Here is a 16442-nt window from a genome sequence, read left to right as displayed (position 1 = left end):
CTCTCCCCCAAATCTCGTAATATTGGGGAGCTGCAGTGGATGGTAGGAAATTCATTTGTTTAGAAGTAGGAATATTCTATAAAAATGACATTTGTATAATGTCCAAAAATTATACAATATATAAAATGTCATAGGAATATCTAAGTTAATGGATGTGTGTTTGGAATTTTTTGTGGGTTTATAAAATATAAAAGTTTGACCAAATGTGCCAAACTTTATATTAAAGTATATGTGATAGTAGTGATATAAAATATGGTTGATATACATGTTGGATTGCTTAATTAAAGTACATGTGTGAAGAAGGGATAAATATGAGTTTCTCACTTGCTGAAATAACAATCTAAGGCAAAAAAATCTTCAAGTTTTGAGATAAAAACCGTGATTCCGACTTCATTTTCAGAAAACTTGAATGATTTGGGTTTTTGCTATTTATAGAATGTATGTGTAAACTTTTTTAAAGATTATTGTTATTTACCATATAAAGATTTCATTGGTGTGTTTAGATTGTATTGATGTTATCAAATATGATGCTATATAGGTGATGCCTTTGTTGATTTCTGCTATAAGTTAGCAATGTAATCTTGTTTAGTGGAATTGATGTTAGAATGATATTTATTTTATAGAAATATCATCAAATTGGTAATATGTCAAACATTTGGTAATTCATGTTTTTTGTTGACAAAAATAGATATGATGGAATTTGTTTGGTGAATGGTTGATTAGATTATGAAAGTATTGGTATTTTGTGGATATAAACACATTATCTTGAATTTGGATGAAAATGGTAAATTTTGAAAGTAGGTTACTCATTAATGTTATTGGTATGTTTTTGGTACTTGGAAAATAAAGACAATCATTTGGTGAATTTTATATGTTTAGAATCACCAATGTATCATGTTAAGATGATTGGTTCGATTAGCAACGATTTTATCATTTTTTATGGACAGGATCTAACTGGTTGGTTCTCACAAAAACTAATTGAACCGAATACAATGAACCGCTAAAACCCGTGTTGAACAGGTAAAATGGACTTGGACTTAAATGTTTGGGCTACAAAATCTAGATTGTCAAAATAGGGAACGCAAAACCGAACCCACACATTTGAAGCAGATTTGACTATCGTTTCACGCTGTACTCCATCAAATTTTTGGTTATATATACATATGAAAATAAATACAAGAAAATTCTAAAAATTCTGGTCGACCCGGCGGTTGAACCGGGAGTTGGTAACCAAACTGGTTCAACTAAAAGACTGGCATTTGGTTTGGAATATGGATTGAAATTAGATTTTGTTTTGAGAAATTTAAGATCTTTCAAATATTAGTAAACATTTTATTAATTTGAGAAGTAAACATTTTCTTAATAATGAGAATTAAAGAAAATTTCATGCTATTGGGAATTAAACATTTTATTAATAGTAATTATGAAGACGAAATTAACATTTTCTTAATAATAATTATGAACAGGGATGTAAATAGGTTTGGAACCAAACCGAAACCAAAAAAATCGAAAACCGAAAATGATGAATTAAGGGAACTTGACTGAATACCATTAATCAGTTCCAAACGCTTCTGGTTCAATTTTCAATTAAAAAGCTCGTGCCTAATTATGAATACGTTATCAGAATATTTAATAGGAAATTTTCTAATTTACCCGTCACAAGTATCTAATATAAATTGTGGTATTGGAAACTCAACATAATATAATTCCCCAATCAAACGTGTTTTGGTTATAATACAAATTTTATAAATTTGTGGAAATTGAATATGGTTTTTGAAATAAAATCGATGTTCTAAAAACATAGTTGTCATTAAACATTTGTTTCGGAAACCGTTGCATTTTTGTAACTTGTTTTCATTATTTACAATAGGTTGGGAATCCAGTTAAACCTACTATAACATATCATAATGGCATATTTTTTAACAAACATTAGTTGTTGCTAGTTGGTTACCCTTCCAAACATTGAAATGACACAAATGACTACATGTGAACATACCATAAACAAAGCGCACGTTTATTTATTAATTATTCTTTCAAGATTTTATATACATATCTTATCATCTTCAAACCAATCTACATTGAACAAAAACAGTCTCTTAAGCATCATCATAAGAGATATGAAAACTAGTGGTGCAACCAGATGCATTAGGTTCCTCTGCTCCACAACAATCATAGAATTTGGCAGCATATGGTGGATCATTAGGTCCCAATTCATAGTACCTTCAAAAAGTTTCAATACATATTTAACAATCTACTTGCCTCAAATGATATTAAAGAATGATAATCTACACTCCAAAGTATACATAAACAACAATCAATCCAATCGTATTATTTTAAAGAGGGAAAATGACTTAATCAGGTAATATAGTTTTTAATTTTGTACACATTTAATCACTTACGTTTTTTTTGTTCACATTTGACTATTTAACTTGTTTTTTTTACACATTTAGTCCTTCTAACCAGCTGCTCCAGGTTTACATAAACATAAAAACAAGTTAAATAGTCAAACGTAGACAAAAGAAAAAAGCATCATAGACTGTTCGGCGCGCCACAGCTAGCTTACTTTTCGAGCTTTTTTAAATTGTCATGTTTGGAAAGCCAAAAAGTTGCTTATAAGTTAGCTTTTTAAAAAGCTACTTAGACTGGCTTTTAAGAAGCTTTTGTAAAATTTTCAAATATAGCTTTAATTAATTATGAAAACACATTCTTTTAAAAGTCCTTTAATTTCGTTTTATATCTTTCAGCTAGTTTTACCAAACGTCATTTTTTATCGGCTAACTTTTTACTTAACAACTAGTTTTCAGCTAACAACTAGTTTTTCAGTTAGTACGTCAAACATAGCCTAAATGTGTACAAAAAGAAAACTATATTACTCTATTAAGTCATTTTCTCTTTAAAAAATCATATAATTTAAAATTTCACATTGATTTAATCATTATAAGAAGACACCTTTTCTGATCATCATGACGTCGACATACAAAGAAAGAAGGATGGAATCGACAAGCAGAAGGAGTGTTTGAAGAGGGGTCGTATGTTTCTTTACACCGCCTGCATATAACCCCCACCACCCTCTTCACTTCCCCGTTTGTAACCTTCTCCATTGATTCTACTCGAATCCTGTGACCAAAGTTTGTTTATCGGTCTTTTCAACTCTCTAAGTAATAGAACTTTGAGTAAATTACAGAAATGGTCCCTAAGGTTATCAACAATGTCAATAACATAAAGAAATTATAAAAAAGGGTATATATGTCTTTTCACATGCATTTAACGGCGGAATGGAAATTAACGGAAGTTAGCCTTAGGGACCATAGGGTAGGGCATAGGGACCGGCGATGTCAAATAGTAGGACTAATAGTGCGAATTGAGGCAAACTATAAGGACCAAATGTGTAATTTATTAAATCTTTCTGTTAGGAATTTCATGATCTTAATTAAATTATAAGTTTATTTTCTATGTGTAAATATAAAATAATTGTTTTATCATAATTTCGTTTGAGTTTTAGTAAGCTTCATTAGACTTAATTTTTAGTTTTGTTATTTAGTAAATGCTATAGTTTATAATTTTATTAAAATGAAAATATAAAGTAGTGTTCAACATTTAGCTTCTATTTACATATAATATAATATTTTCAAATGATCATGTAATGGAATCGATGTACCTTGATATTATTCCATTCATTCATCATTTCTCTTCCATCCAATCCAATCCAATCAAAACAAACCCTAATAAAAAAACATGAATGAATTGCATTTGTAGACATTTTTCACCTCCAAAAGTACAGATTTTCATGTGGAGTTAAAAGAAGCAAAGTGTTCCAACTAAATAAATTCTCCAAAAAAGGGACCCCTCAAGTAAACAATAGTTTCTATTGGTGTGATGAACAACAAATATCATAACTTTATTTCTTATTGGCCTACAATCACATCTACTACCTTCTACTCTATCTAGCGTCCTAGGAACACATTAACTATTAAAGCACATTTCATATTATTTATAAAGCATGATTTAATGTTTCACCTATAACTTTTTAATGAATGTTGTCATATCATAGGATACCGAAGCAATTTTGGATCGTTCAACTAGATTCTAGACCTATATTATGAGAACTAACAATACAGCAAATAGGCAATAAAACAAAGACATTTACATCAAAGAGATTCTAAAAGGGCCTACAAATTTGCAACAAATTCGAAGAGTTAAAGACCTATGTGGAGCAAACATTCAAGAAAAAGAGATACCAAACTTTGTATTCTTGTTCTTGTTCTTGTTTGTTTGCAGATTGAAGTTATGAAAAAATGTAATAGTGAAATATGTATGACTCGTATCTGTCCACACAATAGTTCTCTACATGTGTAGTCATCAGAAGCCAACAAATAATTTTAGGAGAATTATTATTGCAGAATCATCCATATTTAGGAGGACCCCTTTTTCAAAAACTCCATTTTAAAGATTCTTAGAGACAGGTGGCAATTCAGGAATGCTGGGACATGGTGATACTTTGATCAAGTAAAATGATTAATACCAATATTGTAATCAGTTATCACAAACATTTACATGAGAAAGTTTGTGTTTTTCAGTCGATTTTGGTTTTGCAAAACAAGCGACTGGATAAGTAATGAAATTATGTATCAATTTTAGGCTTCTCGAACATTAAGAAGGAGAATCTAGTTTGTGAAATAAGGTTTTGTTCAATTGGATTTTGTTTCAAACCAGTTTAATGATAACCCGCGTATAAAGATCTGATTATATGAGCAAATAATGGTGAACTCGATTGCTAGAGATGGATCTTACTGTTTTTGACCTAATGAAAGTTTGTCTGCAGATTGTTCTTGATTTCGGGTCTAAATTAGATGACAGATGATGCAAACAAGCTGAGATGAATTTTGCTTACCGTACATGAGACTGAGACGGATGATATGTGTTGAGAATAAACCATGTGAAGAACAGAAACAGAAGTGTATTAGGGTTTGATAATCTGGTTATTAAACTATACTAATGCTTAAATCGATAAGATAAAAATTGATCGAGGACGAAGTGCAGAAGGTACTTACGCATACCAGAGAGAAATTCTTCTGTCTAACGAATGACCGTGATGAAGTCCATAATCGAAACGACTTTAAGCTAGTACTGGTAAAAAAAATTGGGGATTAGGGTTACGAAAAATGTTATATTTTTCATTGGAAGAAGGGAAAATGACATAAAAGCCCTTAAGTTTTCACAAAAATGTCGGTTTTACCCTTGGACGTGTTTTATGTCCAGTAAAGCCCGAAGTTTTGTTTAATTTGTTCATTTTTACCCTTGTAGCCGGTTTCCAGGTAACCGGTAGGTTACCTAATGCCAGTAAAGCCCTTGAATTTTCAAAAATGTTCGGATTTACCCTTAAGTTTTTCAAAAATGTTCGAATTTACCCTTACATTGATTGTTATTATTATTATTATTATTATTATTATTATTATTATTATTATTATTACATTTTTAATTGTATAAAAATACTTTATACATACATTTTTAAATGTATAAAAATATTTCATACGTTTTTAATACATTTTTATACATATTATTATCATTATTATTATTCTTATTATTATTACTATTATTATTATTACATTTTTAAATGTATAAAAATATTTTATACACACATTTTTAAATGTATAAAAATATTTTTACTAATATAAATATATTTTTAAAAATATATATACTTGTATTTAATATTTATATATACATTTGAAAGCCCGTGTATTCCTATAGAAATGTATTTATATATTAAAAATGTATTTATTTGTATTTAGTAAGTATAAGTATATATATATATATATATATATATATATATATATATATATATATATATATATATATATATATATATATATATATATTTCATATAAAAATATATTATATACATATAAATATAAAAATATGTATTTATATGGTTTATATTATATAAAAGATATAATTATATGTATTTGTACATATTACCAAGTATAAATATATATTTATTATCAAACATCATACTAAATAGATAAGCAAAATAAATAATCATTAATTAAAAACATAACGTAACAATTATAAAACCCTCGTAATTAGAAAACCTCAATAAAAACACTCGATTACAGATAAGATTTACTATAAAATTTAAAAAAACCTCTCTTATTCAACTATATTAGGTTAATAGTTAGTAGATAACAATAAATGATCAACAAATAACACTCGTAAATGGAAAATATACAGAATATAATTCAAAAAAACCTCGACAAAAACACTTGATCACTGTAAAAATTAAGTATTATCAACTTAAAATCATTCATTAACTGTTTTTATCTCAAAAATTGATAACGAAATGTCAAATACGAGTGTAAACTTCATTTATGATTGTTGTAAGTTCACAAAAAAGATCACGAAATGCATCAATTTTTATATTGATTTGAAGCATTTGTTTTTGCAAAATCAGTCATTGACGACATTTTTTACTTTATCAAGCTTTTTCTGTTCGATTCAACAATTATAGATGAAGATTTAGGGTTTTCAAATGTATATAAATACTAAATACAAGTACATATATTTTTAAAAATATATTTATATTAGTAAAAATATTTTTATACATTTAAAAATGTGTGTATAAAATATTTTTATACATTTAAAAATGTATTAAAATGTATAAAATATTTTTATACATTTAAAAATGTATGTATAAAATATTTTTATACAATTAAAAATGTAATAATAATAATAATAATAATAATAATAATAATAATAACAACAATCAATGTAAGGGTAAATCCGAACATTTTTGAAAAACTTAAGGGTAAATCCAAACATTTTTGAAAATTCAAGGGCTTTAATGGCATTAGGTAACCGGTAGGTTACCTGGAAACCGGCTACAAGGGTAAAAATGAACAAATTAAACAAAACTTCGGGCTTTACTGGACATAAAACACGTCCAAGGGTAAAACCGATATTTTTGTGAAAACTTAAAGGCTTTTATGTCATTTTCCCTTGGAAGAATAACACAAACGCCTTTTAAGTTTGTCATTTTCTAACAGATTTATCCTAATAACAATCTTTTTTTCTTCGTGTAAGAGCTTTAATAGGTTTTTTCATAATTGGCATTTATTAGGTTACCTTTCTCTTAATCTGCTATCTTTATCTATAGGATGATCTTTTGAACTGGTTTGGAACCGGAACCAGATTTAACAGATTACATAAAGCAACCTTCAGTGTCGGTTCCGATCCTGGTCTCGGGTGTCGGTCGTTGTTATATCCTTAACGTTGTTGCACCCTTCCCATTTAGAATTGTTACGTTTTGAGAAGCCAAAAACGTTTGCACGCATCACTGACATCACCGTTATGTACTTAATCGAGTTGGAAATTGGTATTTGCAAGTAATCATCACGCAAAAAAGGGTTTATGAGTAAACATAGAGTTAGAGTTGTGATTTAGTTTCTAACATCATATTTTTTTTGGTAATTGAAGATTTTGGGTGAAGAAATGTGTACAGAGAGTAGGGGTGTATGATTTCATATTGATGTGATTTCAATTATTTTTCTTCAAATTGGTTTCTTAAATGAAAATGTTATGCTCTTTAACACAATATGGTGTAACATGGAGTATGTGATTGTAATGGCTTCATCAAAGGATGGGTGCAACAACCAATTTGTTGGTCTATACACATCATGGCAAGTAGATCGCCACGTCATGCAACCCTGTGAAATAGAAAACGAAATAAAACAGAAAAATAATTTTTTGCTGATTTACCCCACAAAAATGATTGATAAAATAAATTTTATTAAAATAAGTCGTTCCCCGGCAACGACGCCAAAAAACATGGTGTGTTATAAAACAAAGCTTTAAAATTTATATATTATCTATTAAAGTCGGCTAAAACACAATAGACAACGTATCTAGTTGTGCATTAATAGAGTAGAGTAAGTAAGAGTCAAACACATAGGAATGAAATTTTAATATGTTAATAACTAAACTAAGAAAAATAACTTAAAATAGGGGTGTTATCTGATTTTGCAAGTCCATAAAAACTTAAATAAAACAATCTACTAAAATCACTTTAAACTAAAGCAAACAACTAGAAAACGAGATTTAATCAAGAATTAAAAGATACTTCCGTTTAGTTTGGAATCCCCCCCCCCCCGGTCGCGCACATCTTACCCCCAGATTTGTCGGAGATTTGGAAACTTGGTCCACCAAAAGAGTGACACGTGGCAAGATTTGGATGGGCCACGAAGCGAGTACATGTCGCTCAGCAGAGTGCCTGACGCGCACCATCACTATAAATATGGGTGCTTGCTTCCTGGTTTTTCATCTCAAACCAACGTCCAAACTCTCTCTCTCTCTCTCTCTCTACATTAATACCCTCTTGATGGCAAGAAACTCTCGTTACAACAGTTCGGGCCCTCCTCGATACGCTATTAGTGTGTGTTTACGACCCATTTTTTACTGTTTTAAAATCTTTTCAGGGGGAATACATGCTTAACAAATGATTTTATAAAAATATTTACCTTATAAATATCAAGTCATTTTATTATAAACAAGATACATTAGGATAGTATAATTGTAGATACTATGCCTAGATTTAAGCTATGATATGTGTCTAAAAGATATGATGCATGATAATCTAGGAATAGGTAATACCTAGATGTTATAATGGCCAAATCCCTAGGAAACTTAAAGTACTTAAGGAGTTATGCTCGACAAGATTTAGGATATCCACTATACTTAATTGTTACGCTGCCCAAATATTCTATTAAAATAACCATAACTAGGGTATATATATGACAATTTATATAAATCAGATAATTATGAGATCATTAATATAATTATCACACACACACACACACACACACACACACACATATATATATATATATATATATATATATATATATATATATATATATATATATACACGATAATAACTATATACAAATATCATTTGATGATATATACCCGGAAAAGGTATATACAAAGATAGTGTGATGTATATATACATATATTAAGTTATATATATATATATATATATATATATATATATATATATATATAGAGAGAGAGAGAGAGAGAGATAGATTCAGGTGTTTAAAGTAATTATTGTGTTATTGTATGTATTAATGTGGGCCAATAGAAATTAAATAAAAAATTAAATAATTAAATACATAAATAAGGGTAATTTAGTAATTTGTTTAGTAACTTCCAAAAATAATCCATATAATCATGGTATTGATTTATAATCTAAATAAATAAGCGTGTCTTCCTCAATCTCCCACCCGATAAAGCCCTAGCATCCTACAGGGTATTGACGCTTTCAGATCGTGTTCGGAAACCCTCACTGATCATTCAAAAATAATCGATGGGGAAAACCTCTTCATCTTCAACGAAGAGGGTAAAACAGTCAAACCAGACATACTTCCCGTATCCGAAACCAAGGAGATCAGAAGTGTTCTTCACCTTCGTTTCCAAAGGTAGATGAAACAAATCGTTATCGAGCTCTAACATGGTGTCACGCAGATCCGAAGAGACTTTATGGGTGGCCAGGAAACGATTTTTTATCCCCTTTTCATGATCCAGGTATGATTTTCGATTAGAGTTCTTATTATATCAATTTGGGGTTGCTGGAAATCTTTTTCACACACACAAATCGGGAATTCCTTGAACATCAACTTGAAACCCGTTTTCTTCCTCTCTCTTGCGATACCACTTCTCGATCAACATCGCTTGTATGAGAATCCATGGACTCTTCCTCGTTCTCACTCTCAGCTTCTCTCCCTCTATCGATTCCAGTCGCATGCAAAACACACACACAATCCACCCACACCCTCTCTCTAATTCTTCACAGTTTTTAGGGGAGAAAAAGGAAGGTGTTTGACTCTTAAAAAGGCAAAAATAATCGAGAATGGCAGGAATCATCTAACTTTCAGAAGTATCTCGTCTGGTAGGCTCAAAAGGGTAAGAAGGCAAGTCTCCCTCTGCTGCGTCGATTTCAGTGCAGAAGAAGTTATTAAAGCTGATGAATTGTTGCGATTTAATACAATTTGATTTAAAATTGATTTTTAAATGCCTTCAGCTGTTAGGAACTTAGGATAGTTTGATCTTTATCTTGCATTTTACCAGACTTCATGGGCATTATAGAGAAACGTTTGAGTTGATAGTTTGTGTTGGTTGAAATGTTCTGTTTATCGCAACTGAATTGATGAAGACTTATGCAGGGATTGGGGCCATATTCCACAAGCATCAAGAAAGCTGAAAAAGATGTAAAGGAAATGGCCAAAAGGATCAACGATTTATGTGGTAAGCTAATTCTATCGGAATAGAATCACGGATTCAAATTCTATCGAAATGGAAACACGATTTCTAATTCTGTTGGAATGGAATGTGGATTTTTTCTCATTGATTATACATGTTCTACAATTTTTGGTTATTGGCTTTGGTGCAGTTAACAAGTCCGCTTATTTTTCCAAAGGAATATAGTTTTTTATTTATCATTTGCTAATGCGTTATTGGATTCTAAACTACAATTGGATTTGTTTTCACAGAAGTTGATGCTTGAAGAAGTTGATGCTTGAAGAACGGACAACAAAATTAAAAGTGTTTCTTAGCAACATTATTCTTTTAGAATGAATTAGTGTATTTGTTAGATTTTGATGTTTTTTTTCCCGATTTGAAAGTTTTTTAGTTTTATTCTTTAACAATAAATGTAATTCTTAACAATTGTTACATGTATTCTATAAGAATTAATGTAATTTTTGTTTTAATTCTTCAATTGCTGGTTCGAGAATTTGTTATTCTACAAGAAATTTTTAAAGTCATGATCAAGAAAATTTGTTATTCTAGAATATTATTATTTTTGAATATACTCAAACATATTCTGTCAGAATGTCCGAATTAAAAACCTTATAATTAGTAAAAATCGGATTTTTAAAATTAATAGAATCTATGATCCCTTAAAATATGCAAATTTCCTTTATTAAATATGTATTAATTGACTAAAATACCCTTCTAGTTAAATTGGATGGTATTTTTCAATTATTTTTAATTCAATTATATGTATTAATCACTTTCTTAAAATAAGTAAAATGATTGGCCCACATTTATGCATACAATAACACAATAATTAGTTTTAATAGAATAACCTAAGCCTATATATATATATATATATATATATATATATATATATATATATATATATATATATATATATTTGTATTTGTATAGGGGTAATTATGATAAAGATTAAAAGATAAAAGATAAAAGCATATGGTTAATACGTTAGTGAGTTGGTTATTCATCCAAAAGCCTTGATTAGATTCGGCATATCCCCAATACCTATAATCGTTAATCTTGCGAGAGCTAGGAAGTTATGTATAAATCTATACGGGGCCATGACAACCCCACCTGCGATTGCTAGCTACAATCCCGAAAAGATACCGTTCATATAAGTTACTATTCGACATCCGATGAAGCGTCATGATCAGGGGTACATTTACGGTCGTAGCGTCGATTATAGGGGCTCACGTTAATATATTAAAAATTGCCTTAGAGCTTAGATTACCATTAGGGACGCCTGGTATGGTAATTAAAATACATTAGGATCATTAGAAATCCTTAAAAGATAGTAAATTAGGATCAACAAAAGACAATCCTATTTATATTACTTTTGGATTGTTAGATATCTTGAAAAGATAGTGTAATGCCCTGTTCCGAATCGATTCCTAATTAGAGGTTGTGGCCCAAATATCGGTCATCATATGGCTTAGGGCCTTTGGAAAGGTGAGATCTAGACCCATTTGGGTGCGAGTAATGTAATTGAGGTGATCCGGGTGTTCGTTTTAGGATATTAATCCTTGAAAGATCGATTAGATTCAAAACAGATTGCAAGTAAGAACAAAGACAATGAGTCAAAGTATGCTGAATGAATATATTCCACAACCTCAGAAGAACTCGATTAAGAAATGCTACTGTAGAGGCGTGATTAGGGTTACAAGAATAATTGCCAAAGTTAAGAAACACGATGCATGCATGCACCTTAAATACTCTAACCCTAATAAATGACAGGTGGAAAAGCCCAAGCCCGTTTACATAAATGGACGAACAAAAACATACAATGACGCAACATAATATTCCCAACAATCTCCCCCTTTGCGTCCATTGAGGCGAGAGTCCATCAAGGTTGAGTTCGCTTCTGCACTTCAAAGACTTTAGAAATGATGCTCAGCAGAGACTTGCGAACTTGAATATACCACATAATCATATCTGAAAAGCACTTATTGTCTCCTGTGTTGTTGCCCTTGAATTTATTTATCATCTCTAAAATATACTCAAGACAAGCAGTTGAATACAACTGTTTATCATCAAGAAAGAAACAAGCCTTGTGAAAGTCAGCGTCACTTCGTTCTCGTATCTGAAAAACCACATACCAACCTTCCTTGTATATTTTCCTAAGCTTCAACTTTTCAAACCCTTCTGGAGCTTCTTTGGGAGGAACAGATGGCTTCTTTCACAATACAGCAGCTATTTCCACATCCATTTTCCCAACCTCTTAAACATACGAAACTATCATCAATTTGAGGTAAGCAATAACGGGCTCATACTTCTGTCCGTCTCTCAGCAATAGGTTGTAAAGCATGATCCAGTCATAGGGATTGAGGCTAGGTAAGTCTGCGAGAGTAAATTCGCAAACCTGGCTAACAAAACCTCTCACAACCTTAAACTTCGCATTAGGAAAGCTTTCGGTTTCTTTTGGACCTGTGACCTTCACAGCAGTGATCTTGCTAGAACTCCACGTTTCATACTGTGGCTTCATGTGCTTGAGATAGAACGACAAGATCAATTGATTGGCACCATTATCAGTGGAAGGGACATTCGCTACTTTGACAAAGGAGCGAAACATGAAGGCTTTTGGAGTAATTGGCAGATCCAGCTGCGAATCTTATGTATTATGAAGCTCGAATGACACAACTGGTTCTAGCCAATACTGATTGGGCATATCCACGGCTTCGTTCTAAATTCGCTTCAAAGTCTACTTAGGAAATAAAAGCTTTCGGCTTTCCAAAGTAACCTGAGCTTCGCGTTCCGCTTTCTCTTTCGCTTCAGCCTCTCTGATTATTCTTTCATGTTCGTCTATTTCAGCCTCTTGTGCCTTTCTCCTCTTGAGCTCTTTTTCATCAGGCTCTTCATCTTTGCTATTATCGACAATAGGTTCTTCACTGAAAAGTTTCTTTTCCTTTAGGCTCAGATTCGCTTTTAACAGTGTGCTTGACTGAAGGTTTGGGGTTTGCCTTAATAGATTGTGACACACCTTCTCCCCCTTGTTTCAGAATGGAGCTAGATTCCGGAACACCTTCTAGTCGATTAAGCATTGCGAAGACAGGCCTTAATTTCTCAGCAAGATGCTTCTTTACTGTAATAGTGATCATTGAGTCGCGAGTCTCAATGATATCCGAAAGCATGCCATTAACTTCTGCAATGTAGCTCTTCATAGCAACTTTCTCTAATAACAAATCATTGACATGCTTCTCAGCATTTTTAAGTTTAACGGTCAAGACTTTCACCTTTTCAGTCTTGATGGCAAGAGCATCCATTATTTTTTTCTCCATGGCCAGATCTTCTTGAAGCTTAGAGAGTTGAGAGGAGATAGATGATTGGAACTTGCCATGATCAGTTTGAAGACCAGTGCGAACCTGTTGAAGTTTCGCTTTCTCAGTTTTGAGTGTTGAACCCAGGCCAGAAATGACTTCGTTTGCCTTGGCAGTGTTGGACTCAAAGGAGCTTTGGAATTGCTCCATGAAACTTTGAGCATCAGAGATTAGTTTATCGACTTTTTGGTCATTTTGTTGCAGACGGAGGTAGAGTCATCAAATGCCTTGTTTATCCTTTCAAGATTGGCAGAATGCTCTTTAGTAAGGGTCTCAAGAATGGACTTGACCGTCGCTTGAGAATATTCATCTGTGGATGAGGTCTTTGCAGCGTTGAGTAGTGAGTCCATTTTTCATTTATCGCCTTGAGTTGCCCTCTCGTGACCGGAGCTTCATCATCACTTTCAGTCCTAAGGTTGAATGGACTGTAAGTGAATCCTGGTAAGTCGTCATCATCCCCAAAAAATCATATATGGGTCATTGTAGCAAAGAGGGGAAATGGGGGGAGTGGAATAACCTATTGCGAAACCTGAAGTTCTAGCCCCCACATCAGATGTGTTGACAGAAACAGGAGGTTCAACAGTTGTTGCTGGTGTGGTTGTAGAATCAGTGAAAATCGATGGAGGTAGCGAAACACCTATGGAGACAGATGGGCATGGAGCAATAGAGATAGGCGTGGAAGTGGTGGAAGTAGGAGAAGGAATGGAAACAGTTTCAACAAAATCATTGAAAATTGGAACTGAGACAGGAATCTCGACTGTTACCTCAGGAGCAGTAGAGATAGGCTGCGAAACCTCTGGTTGAGAAGTTGTTGCAGTGTCTTCAACTTGAACAGGCTCCTCTAGTTCAATGCGAACGTCTGATTGAGATTCGGACTGCGAATTTCGCTTTCACTAGGAGAAGGAGATTTGGATTTGCGAGCTTTCCTCTTTAACTTTTGTTTCTTTGCTGCAGAGGGAACTGGTGCAAACGAGTCAGCTTGTGACTTTCGTTTCTTGGACAGACCCTCTTTAGCACTTTGTTTCTTTTCCCCTTTCTTGCGCCCCTTTTGCCCTCCTTTCTTCGGTTTATCAGCTTCATCAATAATTGACTGCATTTCAGACGTCAAAGGACGAAAGCCTGAAACAAGGAGTTTCCTGTAAGCTTCACGGATTTTACTAGCTGCAGGAACGTCTCGAAACATTGCTTCTAGAATGGATCCAACAAAGGAAAACTTGGAAGTATCAGCGAGAATAATGTTTGTAGTGTGGAAAGTGGAGATAGAAGACATGAAAGAGTCGTGCATCACTAGAATGTTGTGCTTATCGATTGCCCTCTGAACAATGATTGTCCAGAATCGAGCACAAGAGATCTCGCTGTGTCTCGTAGTTGAATGGGTGCTTTGTACCACTTGAGCCCAAAGAACAGCTCCAAAATCGATGTTGATACCGTTGTAGAGTCCATACAAAATCAACATAAACAATTTGCTTGCGCAATCCAACCCAGTTACACGCTCCGAGAAGATTTTGAACAAGAGAGTAAAGAGCCCATTCTATAGCGGTGGCAGATTTGGCTTCCTGAATTTTTGAAATTGTGGTTAGGGTTTCTTTGTACCCCATTTGGTAGAACATCTCCATGATGGCAGCGATGGAGATGGAGTCAGGATCTACCATATCAGCGGTCTGAGCAAGCCCTATCAACAAGCAAAATCGGGACTTGCTAATCGAAGTTTTCTGATTATGGACTTCAAACGTGATCCGCTGTTCTTCCTTGATGTAACAAGCAGTGGAGTAGGCCTTCGACAGAAGAGACATCAGAACGATTTTTGATGTGGTTAACGCTTTGACCAATGGGGTGTACTTCAAGCATTCAATGATTGGTAACATGTAGCTGTCGTACTTAAGAGGATCGAGATCAAGAATTAGGTTTTGATTTTGCTTGATGGTGAGAAGGAATGACTGCCCGGTGTGTTCCTGTACTGAAGGAGTTTCAGAAGATCCCACCATTGATAAGTTCTTGAGGATGAAGATGATGAACATTTGAGAGTATTTTGATCGCCGATAATCTTTAAGAGTATTTATGAGTGGTAAGGAGAGAGGTAGCGTCAAAAACCCTTTATATCGTTTGTTTGGTGAGAGAAATCCGGAGAGAGATTGTATCGATTACTGAAATGTCTCCTGCAAAAGTGTGATATGACAACTGTGACATCAGAAAAGCGTGTCAGGCGGCGAAAAAGAGGCGTCGGTTCAAATTTTCATGTGCCCATTTGAATTCCTATCCACAAAAATGCCGCTTCAGTTTCTTCCCTTTCGCTTTTGAGCGTATATCACCTTTCGCACTGAAAACAAACTTTCACTTTTAGGCAAACTTTAGTTGAACTGCGAAACTGAAAATAGAGTAAGTACCACGATCCAGACTTTTGGAAAATCACAAGGATCTTCGTGCTAGAGTGTGCCAAAGATAAAGAAATAAATCAAAGCATATGTGTGGGATTTTAGTGATGTCTATTTTAAGACACGAAACTGTGGATTCCAGGCAAAGATCTCTTCGTTTAAAGTCAAGAGAGACTAAGAAGTGTCTGTGTGGTTCCCCGTTAAATTACGATCACTTGTTTATTGAGAAATAGTGAAAGGAATCTTTTCTTTAGGCTTTTAGGGTGGCTATTTCTTCAACCAAATTCCGAAACTTGATATAAATGCGAACATTCGGATGAAGTACTCGTGTGACCAGTGTAGTCAGTTGAACGAGTAGCTTTGAAAGTGTGTTAGTGACTTGGATAACGATAGAAATCTCAAACAAATAAAAACTGGATCTATTGGGTAG

The 16442-nt window shown here is 33.0% G+C and overlaps 1 protein-coding gene across 7 annotated transcripts; it reads right to left on the bottom strand.

Moving 5' to 3' along the window:
* Positions 1 to 1998: 1998 nt before the first annotated feature.
* Positions 1999 to 5169, bottom strand: LOC145159793 (F-box only protein). 7 transcript variants are annotated; one of them, XM_079078827.1, is made up of 5 exons: positions 5052 to 5169; positions 4792 to 4902; positions 3659 to 3722; positions 2950 to 3117; positions 1999 to 2220 (listed from the first exon to the last, which is right to left on the bottom strand). In XM_079078827.1, exons 3-5 carry the CDS (start codon positions 3676 to 3678, stop codon positions 2097 to 2099), a joined length of 312 nt encoding a protein of 103 aa, XP_078934953.1. In that variant the 5' UTR covers positions 3679 to 3722; positions 4792 to 4902; positions 5052 to 5169; the 3' UTR covers positions 1999 to 2096. The 7 variants fall into 7 exon arrangements, with proteins under 7 accessions (XP_078934953.1, XP_078934954.1, XP_078934956.1 ...); XM_079078828.1 differs by having other exon boundaries at positions 5058 to 5136; XM_079078830.1 differs by lacking the exon at positions 3659 to 3722.
* Between the last annotated feature and the right edge of the window lie 11273 nt (positions 5170 to 16442).

This window comes from Lactuca virosa, chromosome 2, assembly GCF_052849685.1.
Source record: "Lactuca virosa cultivar CGN04683 chromosome 2, Lactuca_virosa_CGN04683_v6, whole genome shotgun sequence".
Classification (NCBI taxonomy): Eukaryota; Viridiplantae; Streptophyta; class Magnoliopsida; order Asterales; family Asteraceae; genus Lactuca; species Lactuca virosa.
Note: the sequence above shows the minus strand (reverse complement) of the source record. Positions and strands in the feature narration are given on the sequence as shown.